The 18,014-nt window shown below is 40.5% G+C and overlaps 1 protein-coding gene across 1 annotated transcript in view; it reads right to left on the minus strand.

Annotated features, from left to right (window-relative positions):
• Mecom (MDS1 and EVI1 complex locus) overlaps window positions 1–18,014 on the minus strand; it is a 555,241-nt gene that overhangs the window by 57,291 nt on the left and 479,936 nt on the right. Inside the window, exon 3 of the mRNA XM_021157314.2 lies at window positions 3,351–3,485. Within this exon, the coding sequence (XP_021012973.1) occupies window positions 3,351–3,485 (135 nt within the window). The remainder of the gene's footprint in view (window positions 1–3,350; window positions 3,486–18,014) is intronic.

The following is an 18,014-nucleotide window of genomic DNA, read 5'->3' on the forward strand; positions in this document are numbered from 1 at the left end:
TGGGGAAACAATCTAGACACCAAGAGTCAGGACGCGTGGATATTTGAATGGTTGTGGTACTCTATGGGTTGTCTGTGATTGAGGTCTCACTCCCCTGGTGTCTTTGGTGTGGCCTTCCTTCATAAAGATAAATTACTACAGTTAACTCTGTACTTCCAGTTGGAGAATACAACATCAGTCAGGCTCACAGCTACTTAAAAATTATGTTTTAGCAGCAATGCCAGCACACCCAGAATTTCCATCCTCTCAAACATCACAGCAATAACTTTGAGAATGTGAAATAAAAGGCCATCTAAAATCGTAAAACCTCAGTCTTTTCTAGGCAACAGTGTCAAAAAAAAAAGACACCATCTTTTTAAGGCTCACTCTGGTATGAAAATATCTGAAAGTAAAACACACACACACACACACACACACACCTGAATCTGTTAAAAAGTTTAAACCAAGGAAAATCACTTGGGATAAAGTGCTTATGGGAAAGTAGTGGGAAATGGTTAATTGTGTGGTCCCTGTTTCTATTTTACGACACAAATCAGATTACATTCATTATTAGCATTACTCAAAAAACAAAATCCACCAATCAAACAAGGCCAGCATGGGTTTGCTCCAGGACGCATGTTTTGACAGTTTCCTACTCTCAATCTCAGCATTGTAGCACGCATATTTATTTTCTTTTGTGGATCTTCTCCTTCCATATAAGAGTGAAGCTGATTTAAATCCATTAAACTTTAACTTAAACATTAGAAAGTGTTTGAATATATATATCCACTAAAATAGAATGTAGTATACGCACCCTTCATTTGTTCAGGATAACCATTACTTTTGTTTACTGGGCCATCTATAGAGCACCAGACTTAGATCAGAGCTGAAAGGTTTACCTGCAATTCTTTAAGAGCCTACAATATTTACCAATTGTGCTATCATAATTCTTTTAAAAACTTAAAATCCTTCTAAGAATCAGAGCAAAAATGACCATTTTTATGACTTAGTCTAGAATATTACAGGTTTGTGCTGTGCAGGAATGGTTGATGTCACTGAGCAGTCGGTCCCCTGTGCAGGGCGTCTCTTGATGTCTTGGTAGTAAATGAGTGTGTTTATGATGTGATGAACTGTGTCTATTCACCATTTGGCAGCCCCCACCATGGAAAAGAATATGCAGCGACAGACCTGGAGAGTCTCTGTTGTCAGCTCTGTCTCATTGTACCTGGTCTAACATCACTTGTCAAAGCTGCCCAGAGATGTCCATCTAAATTGTCTTCCTGGTCTGCTTATGAGCTTATTAGTAAAGGAGTTTATAATCTACACGTGCACAGTATCAAGGTGCTTGTCCCCCCTTTGTTCTGTTAGCTGGGCCCAGTATAACATTCTACAGAGCCATACCTGCCACACACGTGTGTCTCTCACCTTTGACTTTCTCTCCTGTTTATGGATGAGCCTACTTGACCATGAAATATCAGTTTCATCATTGTGTTATTTGATGTACATTCACTCTGTTATCATCTTAATTTTGGCTTGTGTGCCACAGAGGCTTAAAGTGAATAGTTCTAAGAAATGATAAATATGAATCTAATATCGGTGTTCTGTGTCTCTCTCAATTACTTTTGCTACTTCTTCAGTTAAAACAAGTAAACATGATGTTCTTGAGAGAAGGTTAATGTATTTTCTTTGGAAACAATGCCTATACAATGTGTACTCTCAAGCTAATTACAAGTGACAACTGTAATGAGCAACCTTATTCATACATAGTCAGGAACCATGGGATTTTTTTCAATGCAATTAAGCTTTGCAAAAGAGTTTATTATAAAACATAAAAGTCAAATTCAAAATTGGTTACATGTGGCCTTGTATTAGCTACAAGTAGCCTTCTTGAGCCATCTTTTCACTGACTATACAATTGTTTTAGATAAATACTGAAATATATCCATTTTTAGTAAATATGAACAGCAAATAATCATTAGGATATATATGTATATATATATATACATAATATATAATTATATTATTTCATCTTAAAGGTATCTTTTGAGGTCCTACACTTTCTTTACTAGAAAACAAAGCAAAAACATTTTACCCCCTCATAACACCTAACCATTTCCCATACTTATAAACAGTAGGTGCTCAAAAAATGTTTGCTGCTGGTGGTGACAATAACTCCTAAGACAGACTTGGGATATGTTCTGTTCAAAATCAATAACTAATTTAATAATATTTTCATTTGTCAATAACACTTTGTTCTCTTACAGCAAAGGGAAAAACTCAATTGATGAGTTTATTATTTTTGATTATGCTGACAATTTAAATGATTCCTATTTAAATATAATTTTACAACTTACTACCTCATGTTTCGTTTAGCCAGTAAAAATTATCTGAGAGCTGGTGAGATGCCAAAGAGCAATCTCCTAATGATGACTGAGACTCTTGGGCTCCTGATGCTACACAGCTTTCATTCGGAACCAGCTAATTTAAACTTTCCTTTTTCTGGTGTCGTGGGCTGCCAAACAACCATTTCTACATGGTCTTAGAAACATGTTTAAGTCACCATGTGGTTAAAAGAACTAGGTGACTGTAATACAATTGAATTTTAACCCAGTGATGTTTGTAAGAAGAAAATCAACAGGATGAGCTTCCCATTCTCTAGGTACTCTCAAACAAAGTTCAAAGACTCGAAATTTTATTAAGTGTAAAATTAGTTTTATGATAATATTATGGTTTGTATTTCATAGTAACTTTTCTTAAAGTCTCACTGCTTGATCATCCATAAAGTCACAAAATTCTCCAATCGTGAAAACTTTAAACTTATACATTATATAAAGGAAAAGTATTTTGACTATTCAAAGAGTAAAAAAAAAAATCTCATTTTATTATGTTGACTTAGAAAATTAATTATAATTATGCATTCTATAATGTATAATCAAGTAAGTCAGCACCAATAACATACATATACATCTACCATTTCAAATAAAACTATAACTATTCATATATCATTTACAAATTCTGTACAAATTCTCAAACTGTCTTAGCTCTATACATCCTATGAATGTATCCATTTGGATGATAAAGAAAAAAATGTAACAGTAAGTATCAAAGAAGAACTTAGGGTCACAATACAACAACTGCAGTATTTATAAAGATGCAAAGACAACATGAATAATCACCCAAAGAAAACATCAGTGAAAACAAGCAGAGCTGAATATGTCTTCCTTCTGCATCTTGGACTTGTGTGTTACCTTCTGCCGTGATCAACAAGCAGGCCACATGGGTCTGCTGCAGCTCCCTGTTATTTTTACTCTTCAGGCTTCCCTGATACGTTAGTGCTCTCAAAGAAAGACAAGAAAATCTTTACAACATACCTGATCATTTATCTGGCATGCAACAAGGTTGTGCTGATCATAGCAGCCAGCGAATCTGATGTACTTGAGCCAGCTTCCTACATCTGGTTGACTGGCATCTATGCAGAACTTCACATTGCAAAACTCATCTAAGATCTGGGAGGAAGAAGAAGAGAACAATAAATTGCCATATCGGTCCATTGCAGCAAGTAGCCAGTTCCTTGGAAATATTTCATTGAAATGCATATTCTTCCTTTGAATCTTTACAAGAAAAAGGTCAGGCAGCACGCATATTATTAAAGGAGACATAAGTTGTGCTGCATTTACAAAAGACATAAAGCAATCGTAACAGCACAAAAACTGATTAATTGGTTTCAAAATAAGCCTGCTTCTTTATTATCCATGAAAAAACTTATTAACTTAATTTTATTCATTGTGTTTTTACAGAAAAGTCATATAGAGCAGCATGTAGAACATAATATTTCTAAACTAAACATTCAATATTTAGGTTTAGATAATTCAACTGTCAATACTGTAGCTCTGTATAGTCTCTTCTATAACTGGGTAAAGGTTTATACATATTTTTGTCATTTTAATTCGATTAAAAACTTTCATATAACTATTATTAAATTTCATTTATTAGTTTGTATTTCCTCACCATAAAATTATGCTCTTAGCTAAAGAACTGCCTCATAGATGCTTCTAACCAAAATAAAGAAAAGCAAATGAAATTTATATAAATATGAACATACATGCAAAGTATAACCTAAGACTTAGTTAACCGACACCAATACATGTTTTCATGCCACATACAGCAAACAGAATAACAAAGTGGTTTACAGGTAAGTCCAAAATTGGTAGATGTCTTCACATACTGCCAGTATTGCCTTAGACAACATTGTATCATTACAGACAACTTGTGCTTGGCCCATTCTAGATGTTAATATTACTAAGGACACTTAGGAAACCTAAAGTGAGACAGGAAGCTTTTAATTTTAAGGTTGCATATTCTCAAATCAAGCCTTTTCTGAATCATTAACTCAATGACTTAATATTAAAAGCTATGGCGTCATTGAGCCCATGGTGGAGAACTAGGGGCTGGTAATGCTATGTCAGTCAGTTCATGCAAACTGGGAGGACGCTTTCTGCTCCAGAGAAGTAGCATACTCTACAACAAAAACTAATGACTTAAATAACCCTTGAACTCTGTTCCTGCTATCCCTGCCTGGAAGTTAACATGAAACCCTTGGCTATATGGCCCGAAAGCAGTCTTACATAGAACTCCAATAACCATCCACTTGCAGATTCAAGTCATTAACTCACCATAAACTTCAAGAACTTGGTTCTGAGCGTTCCAGGCTAAAGCACTATGAATAAGCCCTTGACCATGAGGCCCTTAAAGGGCAGTAAGTCGTCCCAGGACTTTAAAAAGAAAAACAATAACGGAAGAGAAAGACAATAATTGCTCCCTCCCCCTCCTTCCATCTCTCCACACTAACAGAGAGTTAAATACCCTTTCTATGGAAGACACATTTTAACAAATACGTTACTTATAAAATTCCAAGCACTAAGATGTTCCCTCAGCTCTCAAGGCTGAGCAATGCAAATGGCCCTGAGATCTCTCCCGGTCCCTGACACAGAGTGAATAATTAGCACAGATTTTAAAGTCTGCTGCTCTTCTTTAGGTGGGATTGTTGTTTTGTTTGGGAATTTATTCTGATTTGGGGTGTATCGTTTGTTTTCTTGACTAAGAAGAAAAGGGGTGGGGAGGCATGTCAACTGACACACAAAAGAAATATTTAATAAAGGAAACTGGTGAAGCTGCGTAAATGCTTCCCTGGTCTCATCATATGCTGCAGAAAGACATGGAAAACTCGTTCATTTCAAAGTCAGGAATCCTCTACCCCGCTCAGCTTTCAAGCAGAGGTAGGGAATTAAAGATTACATACTGTGCACATAAAATTATAGGTGTAATTTTATTTCGTGTTAACATCCCTGCTGCTGCCACTGTCAACAGGGAGGCTAATTAAAAAAAAAAAATCATTTCCAAAGAATGTCTCTCTCTTTTTTTTAACATAATGTTACACGATTATTCAAAGGTTTCACCACCATACTGATTCCTTGCTCTCAATATTCCTGCCCCAAGGCTGCCTGACTGTCTCCACTCCTGGCAAGTTATCCAAGTTATTTGCTACCACGTCTTCATGTGTGTCCAAATGTCTCAATCACCTCAGAAATCTGAGTAAGATAAACAGCGCATCTTCTCCCGCTAACACAGTCCTGCCTTTTCAAAAGCTGTTAAGCTTCAAAATAACAATAATAATTTCTTTAGGTGGACTTGAGAGAAAGGCCCTTTCAAAAAAAAGAATAAATACCCAAACGAAAAGGGGGGAAAATCCCAGACTGTAAGCCAAAAGTCCGAATGTGACTTTCTCAAGGCAACACACGCTGTTGGCCAGTGAAGCTGTTACTTGGCAAGGTGAGACTCCACCGAAAGCCACTTCCAAAGTCGCTTGGCTGGTGCCAGGAATTCTGATTTTTGGCAACCCCACCTTCTGCGTCCCCGAACCTGACCGACTGAACGTAGGAGGGAGGGGAAGGAGGACGCGAGAGCCGAGAAGGCGGCAGCCAGCCGGGCTGACCCACCCGAGGCGGCGGAGTCCCAGCGACCAGGGACGCTCCGGGGGCACGGGGACCTCAGCGCAAACCCTGGACACAGACGCTGTCCCCAGCGACACCCTGCCCACAGCCAAGACTTTTTAAAGTGAGTTCGCTTACCTTCCGATTTCTACGGCCTCAACTCAGCAATCAAAAGCAATCACAGCAGAATTAAACAAAAATAAGATCAGCAGCAGCCAGGTACTCGAGTTGGAAAATCTTTTCAAAGAACACCCGCTAACATTTCGAGATATTTTAAAAGAAAAAAAAAATTTTTTTTAAATAAAAGCCTCGTGTCTCCACTTCCAAATGGGTGTCTGATAAGTTTGTTGTTCCCTGGGAGCTGATCGCCAGGACCACGCGTTTCGGATTTATTGTCCGCCAACAGTGTTTTAAGACCAGAATTGAGCCGGGTTTGGTGTATTTGGGTTTTTCCCCTCTTCCTAAATGAGCTCGCAGCTATTCCTTCTGGTCTCACTACCTCCCTCTTTCCTCACTTTCTCTTGCTCTTATCAGCCCGATGTGTAATGAAAGTTATCTGAAACCTACTAAAACTTCTCCCACTCCTCTGTCGCAGCTCCAGGGGCAAGACCCGCAGGAGGAAAGTGTGCGAAGGTAGGGGGCCTGCCAGGCCAGGACGGCCCCCCAGGTCCTCCCAGAGCCTTCTCGGGGCCAGACCCTCACCGGCTCGTCCCCTTTAGCCACTCCGCGCCCAGCCGCAGGGTTTCTATTTCATGAACTGTCTCTTTAAAGGGGATCTGCTCGGCCATCCAGAAAGAAACCGGGGCGAGGGAGAAAGGGAGCTATCTCCAGAGTGGTCGGAAGCCAGACGACGGGGCTCCTCTTTCAGTAAATTTTTAAAGTGACAGCAGCCTCCTCTGGCGGGAGAGGTCACAAAAAGGTCGCCAAGACCCAAGTCCTATAGGGACAGACTGATTATAGATGCACCATCCCCAGAAACATGTAGATTTCTGCCGATAAACAACCAATGGGGAGATTTCTCCAGGCAGGATTTGTTTCCCCAGGGAAATCTCTTTGGTTTTGATGTCCTGAGCACAAGGGTGTGTGTGTGTGTGTGTGTGTGTGTGTGTGTGTGTGTGAGAGAGAGAGAGAGAGAGAGAGAGAGAGAGAGAGAGAGAGAGAGAGAGTCTGTGTTAGAGTTGGATGGGGGATGGGAAGGACAGGGTGGAGAATTGCTTTCAGGGGTGTGAGGGTGCCTCCCCAGGCAGGCTGGTAGTTTGGAAGCTCTGAAGAGGGCCAGGGTAACTCTTGGAATAAAGAGATACTGGCTCGCATTAAAAGTCTCAAGACAGCAGCTTCAAGAGTGAAAACTAACAGACATTTCCAGTTTTCAGTTAAGCATATTTTAAAATAAAATGTAATTTAAGTTTCTACTTAAATTTATTCCCTTCATTTTTATAGTTAGGTCCCCAGAAATGTGTACATTTTTAAAATACCCCTACACACACACACACACACACACACACACACACACACACACAAAGAACAAATCTTAAAATCTAAAGCATTATTTTCATATCTCTCTCCCAAATAGATTGTAGTAGATTGAGAATATTTTCTAAGTTATTCAAAAGGCCATGACTCCCCCAGAGTCAAGTTATGCAAGTGGTTGCTTTTAGTGATTCATATTTTATACATTAGATAACTTTATAATAAGTTTGGGCACTTTCTATCAATACAATGCAGAGGTGATATTGGGTGAAAGAATTTGGATAATGGATTGCAAAATATAAGAATCCAAGTGTTTATTTGTAGATAAATTTGGAAAAAATTTGTTGAACCCACCGCTTAATTGAGAATAAATGCTTTTGATGAGAAAACTCCATTTATAAAAGCAAATAGAAAGATACAGCTCACCTACCCACCAAGAGAAGACAGAAACACCTCCAGGACACCCACACCCAACCCCCACTAGGCAAGAGACCTGCCTCTGAGCTAAATCCCCAACCCTCAGATCCAATTTATTCTCAACTTAACAATGGAAAATTTAGTAAAATGCCTAGGTCTAGGGACAGGTACGTGGGAGGGGTGGAGCCTGCCCACAGGCTTAGAATGTGTGCTGACATTAAACTTTTATCTATGAATCAGGTCTCACAGTACCACCCACATTTCTTTCTCTCCAAGGGCAAGTTAATGTGAAAATCCAGTAGATCTTTATTTTCCCCAAAATGCTGATCGAAAAACGATGTCAAAATGACAAAAATGGTGTCAGAAGATAAGGAAGCGGGGGACAGTAAATGACTAGAGGTGGTGACTAATTCATTTTGGTGGCCTGTTATCTATGACACTGAACTGTTATTTCAGATAATGGCCATTGTTTGGGGGGGGGGTGCGGAATCTCAAGGCAGTGGTAGGTAAGACAGGGGGGAAAAAATCCTTTGTAAATAACCTAAGCATTGAGATATTCCCGTAGAGCCCTGCCTGAGAATCGTGAGAAGTCTGGGCTTCCCTGCATTGATCTTAGGCCCTTCCTCAACTTGCCCATTGTTGAAGTGCTCTTTTTCTTTTACTTTTTTTTTTTTTTTTAATTTAGCCATAAATTGGAATAGCTGGAGCTATGAGCTGTTCTATTTTCTTCCTGTCAGGATGAGAGATTTGTTTTATGATGCATTGTGTATTAAATACAAGTAATCTGGGGAACTGAGTGCTTCAGACACTTCAGCTTGAACAGGGGGTCTGGGTGCTCAGTGCCCCAAACCATTCCCAGCCCCTACTCCACCCCACCCTGGCCTTGCAGCACCCACTGCCTGACCTTTTCCAAAGCTTCACAGAAAAGGAGGAAAGGTTGGTGGCGACACAAAGGTCCTGGGAAATCAGTGACAGGTCCTGTCACATTTCAGGGAAAAAAAAAAAACCTTTGAGTTTTTGTTGTTTTGTTTTGTTTTGTTTTCTCCCCACTTATATTAGCTTCTGGTGTGGGAGGCGGGGCGACGGGTCTAGATGGTATTCTTGTAGGCACGGCTGGAGGCCGTTAGGTGGCGATGTATCCCGAAATAAAGTACAGTGCCTGCAGCCTCAACTACCTACCACCAGGATCTGACAGCCTGATTGCAGCCTCCGGGTCACACAGGCACAGACCCTGGGAAACTGCCTGAGTGGAGGATGCTCCTACCTCTGAGACTCCCGTTTCCAAATACAGCCTTAATTTCCTCCCTGAGACCTTGAGAGATGTGTCTAAAGACAGAGAGGATCCATTCTAAAATTACCACTATCAGTTTAATATTTGTCTCTTATTAAATAGTATCAATACTGGTGTTGTGATTCTTACTCTTATACAACAGATAAACTGTAGGAAAGATTACATGGCATTATCACAAGCATCTGGGCAAAGAAAGTCTAACAGCGCCGCTTCCTGATCCTCACTCTCCTCACCTCCTCCCAACACCCTCTTCTTTTGCAGGAACTTCACATGATGACAGCCATCCTGCTTTGTCTTAATATAACTTGAAATTTAGAGAAAGAGTCCCACAATCTCACAGTAAGTGATAGAGCGCTCCTCCCTGCCCTCTACCCCCCGCCCCCAAAACCCGGGCATGTTCTCTCTCCAATAGTAACCCATTAGGAGATCTACCCCATCAGAAGAAAAACAGGCTCAAACAAGGGTAGAGGGCAGAGTTTTGCAAGGAGTGTGCTTTTGCTTCCCTGTAAGCTTGCTCCCCGCTAGTTAGGAGCTTTCTAAAACAATAAATAAATACAAGGAGCCAAATCCACCAACTCCCTTTACTCCTTGGATTTCTAGAGAAATCTGTTTACAGTAGTTACCAGCTACAAATTAAGCCACTGCAAAGCTGCTTTCTGCTCCGCGGTCATCAGGAACACTCCTGTTCTGCAGAGCTTAGCACCACCCTTGCAATAGACTATTAAAAAATAATGGTTTTACCTTAATCTCAAACCAGCTTTAGTTTGCAAGCCCGGATCAGGAAAGATGACCTAACTATCAGGGTAGTGGAAGGCAGGAGGCAGCTTTAAGCAATGTATGGCTTTGAGAATGCATAGAACAGAGTAGCGATCAGATTTTTTTTTCTTAAATAATCATACTTTTAAAATGCTTTTCAGTATTAGCCATGGCACGCTTCTTTTCTTTATTGCTCTTAATTGTTGTTTACCAAGAAGACAACATTGGGAAATTCTCAGTTTGAGCAGAGTGGGTAGATTTTCTAGGAGTCACACTAGTTGATGGCCAGGCTGGGGTGGGAGGGGTTAATGCGTTTTCTTCCTGGTTTGAAATGGGTATAAACCCTCTGCAATCCTTTCCCTTCCTCCCTAGGCTGTAAGGACTGCAGAATCTTTAAAAGGCCCAAAGATTTCCAATAAGGCCATGGGTTCTGCCTTCATGGTATAACTGTTTATTTAAAATAAGTCAATATATTAGTTAAAGCGGTAATAAGTTAGTGCTCCAGTATCCAAGTGATTCCCACAGGACTGTAAACTGATGCCTCTTTTAAGCCTTAAACTTCAGGGTTGTCCCAGAAGCAAGAGTCCAGCTAATGGAGGCCCTATGGGCATGGTACATGCCAGCACATCATTAAAAGAAAGAAAAGCAGTCCACAGAAAGCCAGATGAAATGACTGCACTGTCCACTTTTAATGGCTTCCTGTGGACAAACGGCCCTGTAACACTCTGCAGAGGACGGTATTTAAAAACAAGACAACTTGCTGGCAGTTTTCAATACCATAAAGTTAATAAAGTAGGTTCCCATTCGCCCTGACATTATGTTTTGAGTTTATAGAGGAAGGCCCTTTATAACCTCAGCCTAAGTATAGTCTTTTTAATTCTGCAGCTCTGGGTTCTTGGGGTGGCTAAGCAGCCATTGAACTCCAAGCTTGACTTTTTTTTTCTTCTAACACCAAGCAAATGTATGGGTTTTTTTTTTTTTGGGAGGGGGGGCATCTCATATGCAGTCTCTCCTTTACAGCCCATGTGTGAAATCCTGCTTCATACAATTCATATAGTTGGGAAGCATGAAATAATTTGAGAAATTGACATTTGGCTGAACAATAACTGCTTGCTAATTAAATTAGCTTTGTGTATAGATATTGATGTGTGTTTAAAAAGAAAATCAATGCTTTCTCTCCACGGCACAGTGGCAATGTGGGAAGTGGTCAGACTTTCACCTAAGCTTAAGTGAGACACAGGTAAGAAAATTTCAGTATGTCTTTGGGACTCAAGAGATGTGCCGCTGATTCCTCTACAAATGCTACCCCATTTTCCTTCCCTCCGACTCCTCCAAATTCTTACCACCTATCAGATCTTTTAAATCTTTTTGTTCCATGAGATTTGAATAAAATTCAATGCACAGGTGCAGAAACTAGATCAGAAAGCCAAGGGAGCCAATGTGACGAATGTTCCATTTGACTTTAATTATTTATGCTGCTTTATCAGGGAAGTATGTCACAAACTTGAACTTGAATTCTGGGATACTGGTAGGCCGACTTGCAGTCTGCCCAGCCAAACACCAAGCTATAGGCACAAAGGGACTGCACCCGGAGAGCATCCTGTCAGCGTGGCTCTCCAGAGAGATCCTGGGTCATTTCTGAGGGACTCTGTCTTTCTTCCTTTGTATTTATTTATTTTTCCTTTTCTTAAGTTGACCAATACGGTGCTACAGAAAGGAAGAAAGAAAAGAAAGGGAAAGAAGAGAAAAGAAAAGAAGAGAAAAGAAAAGAAAAGACAGACAGACAGAAAGGAAATTAAAGGTTAAAAAAAAAAAGGTAAATAAAAAATTTCCCCTGGTCTGGAAACAGGCTCCACTGAAAGCATGTTAATCTCCGCCTCAGTAATTTGGTTCTCCAGGAGAAGACAGAAGCCCTGCTGCTGTGCCCTGCACTTCATAAATCACATCTTTATGTGGACAAGGTCAGGGCACCTAACAGCTCAGACATGGGCCTTTGCAGTGGCTCAAGGATTCGGGCGTGTTTACTCTCCCGCTCGGCTCTCGGAGGAGTCATCCAGCACGCTTCTAATTACTTTTGATTATTTTCATTTGCCGGGGTCAGTCTGGCTTGGCAGGACTGCTGGAGGGTTGACTTCCTACACATCTTGATGTCTTTGTAGGACAGCACGGTGCACATTCGGAAGGAGAGCCACGTTGTTGTCCCTACAGTGTGAAGTCCTCCATAAGTCTATGATGCAAAGTTACCCCGAAGGTGCCTAGTACCTTTAATTAACCACATAGCCACAATCCCCATCTGATTGCTTTTACCAATACAGCACCCAACTTTAACACCTGAGTATTTTTTAGGATGTCTGGAAAAAATGAAATCAATTTCTCTGCTTCGATTTTTAAACATATTTAGTAATGAATAGCAACTATTCGGAAACTAAGATGAAATACTTTGCTGAAACAACAGCTCAAGTGAATAAATTATTGTTCTCAAAGATTTATTTCCCAAACTCCAACTACAGCTGCCATATTTAAAATATTTTCCTTGGCTATTTTGATCTATTTCCCGAGCCATTATGCTGAGTGGCTGAAGTATCACAACAAAAAGGCTTCATTTAAAGTTTCAGTGAACACCTTATGATAAATAAGCAGTTTAATAAAACACAGCAAAGTGGGAGGGGAGCACAAAATAGCATTCTTTTTCTCTTATCTGACTGTCTGATGCTTTCGATGTGAACACATTCAAAAGGAAAAAACGAGACAAGTCAATATATATTCACAAGACTAAGAAACAAAGAGTCACAAAACGCACAACGTACACCTGTGCCAACAGGATAAAAGGCGTCTTTTCTACCACTGAGGACATTTTATAACCATCTTCAGTTTCTAGAGAAAACTAACCATGGTCATTCTCAAAATGCCAAATCTTTTCTCCTGTCTATACTGGAGCAGAACTAAGGCAGTTATTGTGTTTGGAACTCACCTCAACTCTGTACGAATTGCTTTTTTCTTTTTCATTATTTTATTCATTTTAATTAATTCAGCCTTTTCAAGACAGTGTTTAGCACAGTGTGCAATAACTCCAGGGTCGGAGTCCTCCCCAGGGTTTTAAAAACTCACTCAAAAGTGCTTTCAGCCTCCTAATCTGTGGAGAGAGCGAGTTGGAAGGCATGCATGCCTCGCCTCCACTCCTCTTGTGTACCTTTGGGTAAGTCACTTAACCTTTGAGTTGATTTCCATGCAAGTTTCATAATATCAGCATAATGAGAGTGTTGGGAAAATCCATTGGGTAATGTAAGCGTGAGGTGCTCTGACTCCGTGGGAACAGGTCAAAATAAGTAAGTTGCACTGTGTCTGTATACCAGACTCAAGTAAACACCCACGTATGCACAACACGGAAGCTAGTCCCGCCTGCAAGTGTGACTGTACTTTTTTAATCCTTTGTTCTGCTCCAAAGTCAGTTGCCCTAATTCTTATCTTGACTTTGGAAGAGGAGAATTTTAACAATTCGTTTGTTTGGTTTTGTTGTTGTTGTTTCTCTCTCTCTCTCTCTCGCTCGCTCGCGCTCTCTCTCTCTCTCTCTCTCTCTCTCTCTCTCTCTCTCTCTCTCTCTCTCTCGCTCGCTCTCTCTCTTGCTCTCGCTCTCTCTCGCCCTCGCTATGCTTCCCTGGAAGATGTCTGTCCATGTCTGGCATGCAGCTGAGCTTNTCTCTCTCTCTCTCTCTCTCTCTCTCTCTCTCTCTCTCGCTCGCTCGCTCGCTCGCTCTCTCTTTCTCTCGCTCGCTCTCTCTCTTGCTCTCGCTCTCTCTCGCCCTCGCTATGCTTCCCTGGAAGATGTCTGTCCATGTCTGGCATGCAGCTGAGCTTCTCCATTCCCACCCACTGTGTCCTCTGCTAATCAGGCTAATCAGCTAGAGAGTCTTATAAACAAAGGTGAACTGGGACCTAAAGAGGTATGCTCGAACAGGAGCGCGCACACGTGCACGCCCGCCCACACACCACACCCACCCCTCAGGTCAGAAAAGGCATGCCTTACAATGTCCTCTGGTAAGCTTCAGATGCCAGAAAGATGAGAATTAGGTATAATTTACCCCTTGTTGCCTAGGGTCTAAGCTGAAACAAGTACTAAAGAGATATTTGCTGACCAGATGCGTGCTTGGTCTCAGTGAGCCTGAACTCGTGTTTAGGATGCCTGGGACCATCCATCTGAATGACTGTAATGATCGGGTCACAGATCTTCAGTTTCAGCACACCCTTGACTCATTTCTTTGTTTTATATTGTCCAGACTCTACTGCCCAACCTTCTGCAGGACCTTGTCATTGAAATGCCTATCCCAGTGTGAGGGAATCAAATGAAGCACTAAACGTAAGTCGTAGAATCTTGCATGGAACACAGCATTTGGTCAATACAAAGTGACTACCATTGTTGATAGTGCTGATGTAATTATTGTCACTCTGCCTGGAATTCACTTTACCTTGGTGACCTCAGGTTAAATCTTATCTACCTCTCCCCCACCCCCTACTTCTTCCTTTTTGCCTACTGATTGGTATCAGCTGGGTCCAAAGCCTTTCTCCTTCACTGGGCTTCACTCCTGGATTAAAGCCAGCTCCAGTAGCAGGTTTGCCCTTAAGAAGCACCATGATTTAGAAGATGGAGCCACTCACACTGCTACCTTCAATTGGTGTCTTTTCACAGTAAACTACACTAAACTTGTATGTCTTTGTGAGAGTAATTATGATAAAACATGAGGACACATTTGAAGGAACACCATCCTTGGCTGGTTGATACTGGCTGGTTGATGCTGCCTCTGCCCCGCCCTGACCCCCTCCCCCAACCCAGAGGAATCAGTTGATACATATTGATACATAGCTCATTGTTTGTGGACTCAGCCACAAACATGTCTTCCATTGTTGTTGTTTTATTGTAGAATCCTGGCCATTTTGCTACTTTCTCCCCCAAATTCATTTCTGTGTCAGCCTTTTCCCTGGGCTCAGTTTAGATTTTGCTGCAACTTATTTTAAATTTTCCCTTCTCCCTTTCCCCAAGTGGCCAGGCATTGGCTTTGTTAACCTGTTCGAGTTGATTGGCTCCCTCCCTCCTCCTTCCCCATGTGAATGGTCCTAGTGGAAATTCTTATCATTACAAGTTTCTATGGCATTTTTTAACAGTGACAACTCATCTCTCTGAAATAACAAGGCTGTAATAATGTACCACTTTACCAAAACCAAAAAAGCAAAAATCGATAAGTAAACAAAAAAGCCACACTTTTCAAACTAAACTAAACTAAACTAAATAAAAATTACACTAGATCCTACTTTATTGGGAAAAAAAAAAAAACTGATCCAAAATTCAGTGTCCTCTACAACTTGACGTCAAGCTCAGCTTCCAGGTCCTTTCCCTTAGTTTCCTCCTATACCGATCTATAGCAGAGAAATGAGCACACAAGTGCATGCTCTTGACCCTTTAACTGGGTTCCTATGGCTCCTTCTCTTGCCTCTGATGGCCCAGTCACTCAGTGACTAGAGCCATAGATTGAGGCGATGAAGTGTTGGCTTTGTTTGTCATGCTCACTCAACATCTTCTAAGCTGCTTGTAACCTATTCTATGGCAAGAAACATGCTGCACAACAGCACATCCTGACTGGAGGATTATTCACAGGCAGTCCTTAATAACAGACATCCTGGGGCTAATTGACATCAATATATCTGCTTCTTGAAGCATCCCAGTGAAAATTATGTCGTAAATACTTTGTGAAAATTAAAAATGTACGTCTTTTAGGTAAAATATGTCTGATCTTACTAGGCATCATGGAAGGTGTTTAAACATACACAAACCCTCTTTCTCTTTCCACTGAAACACCTAGGGTAGGGGCCAGGTCTTACAAACAACTTATTTTGTATCTGTTTCCAAAAAAAGCATAAACATTTCTATGTATACTCTATTTACTGACTCTACTCTTGACCAAAAAGAGTCATAGATAAAGAAGGCAAAAAACAAAAACAAAAAAACCAAAAAAAACCCAAAAAACCCAAAACCTTCCATCTTTATTCTAGAAACATCCAGAAGGTCTTTCACAAAGGAATTACCATCAGTAAATTCTGGCCAATTGATCCTTTACCTGTAAACTGTTAAAACAAATTGTAGTTGAGTATATGGTATGAGAACTTTCTGAAAGAATGTATAAAATCTCATCTCACAATTAAATAACTCGTTCCTCTCATTTTCCATTAAAAGTCTTTCTGAAATGTAACTTTTACCATGAGCGTGGTTTCACATGGTGCTTCTTGTCATTTAGCTTTCCTTAATAGGATTGGGCCTTATCTAGATGTATATTTCCCTAGGAGAAAGAAAAGCTTCGGGACACTCTCCAGCTACAGATGCCTGAATTAAACATGAAGAATTCCTCCTACTGAGTTTTTGACATTGGAGTCATGTGTTGGGCCTGCTTAGAGCCATCTAGTCACTGGACTAAGTGGACATTAAATCAGACGGCATACAAAGTTACAGGAATCTTATCTGTAGATAAACCACACACCTGGAGGAACTAACACGGTTCCAGATGAATCAACTCTACTCACTGAGGAGCAGAAGTTCCCTGCAGCATCCATACAATCATCTCTACACAGAGCACCAACTGCCACAATTAACTTATGCCGTGATAAACTTACAGTCTATTGGAAATGCTGAACTCTGGGTAGAGGCATACACTAAAGCAAGAGGAGGTGGATGCTGGTAGGGTGCCTGTCATCTCAGTTCATGGAAGGTAGAAGAGAACGTGAGGCTTCAGAGACTAGCCTTAGACATGTAGCAGCTTAGAGGTGACACGGGACAGGGGCTATAGGGGAATTGTTCCACCATTTACACCTGTTAAACAGCTAAGACTCAGTTAGGGGTTAAATTCTTATCTATGATCTAACAAAATATTTGTGTTCATTCTATATTGATAATCCTAAAATTCCATTTTATCATCTCTGTGACTGCAGCCAGGCATGCTAAATAAAATCTCTGCAGAGGCAGAGAAGTATAGCTTATAATCCACTAAATGTGTGAGCATATTTTATGATACATACAGCTCAAGGCCAACCTATCACAGTAGTCTTTAAACTATCAGCAAAATCCTAATGTTGTTCTAAAAACACAGACCTCAAAAGCTCTTTCTGTAAAGTGTGTCCTATCCGGCTTCAGATAAACCCCTACTGTGTAGCCTATGATACTGTAAGCTTCAGAATTAAATACTGGTCAGTTTTACCAGGAAGAGCACTGAAGTTATTTGTATTCTGTTTATAAATTTTGACTAGAACAAAAAATTCCCAGGTTTGCCCATTTAGTATCCTACCATCCGAGAAGGGAAAGCCTTGGGGTCTTCATGTAGACACATAAATTCAGATACTCCACGTTACATGAATCTCTGTTCATGTGACATGGGACTACTTCTCTGCCATGACATGGGCAACCTCAGACCAGGAGCCTAGAATGGTACAATTCCAGTGACTTCTGATTTTCAAATTTATACTCAAACACTTGAGCCAAGCTGTATCATCTCTGACTGCGTTTTGCTCTGCTGCTCACTGCCTCCTTCCTACCAGAGCCAGTGGAGTCTGCTGTTAATGAACCAAACCTTAGTAAATCACTAGGTACCTCGGTCATGTGACTTAAAACTACACTGTTGTTGTCTTTTCAGAAATGGTACTCATTTTCTGCTCTTATCTCCTTGGCACTGAATGCTGGGATATGTCCATAAAGTAAATATTTTCTATAATGTATTTTGTCAAAGACAGTGGGTGACAACAAGGGCATATTCCATTTAGTAAAATGTAACTATTATGAACTGGAAATGGAAATGGAGAGAAGAAAAGAGATTTGTTCCTTGCGCAGACTAATGTCTCAGAAAGATAGAAAGTATTTGCATTTGGATTCAATTTTGAAAAATATTGAATAATAATGACAAGTGTAATAATTAGGGCTAAAACTATATTTTTATGTAGCAGACTGGGAATCTAGCTTTGAATTTTATTTTATTCTTTTATGTGTATGAATGTATGTATGTGTGCCGTCTGCATAAGTGACCCTGAAGATATCAGAGGAATGGACAGGATCTTCTTGGGCTTGCAGGTAGTTGGGA

The sequence above is a fragment of the Mus caroli genome, chromosome 3 (assembly GCF_900094665.2).
Source record: "Mus caroli chromosome 3, CAROLI_EIJ_v1.1, whole genome shotgun sequence".
Lineage (NCBI taxonomy): Eukaryota > Metazoa > Chordata > Mammalia > Rodentia > Muridae > Mus > Mus caroli.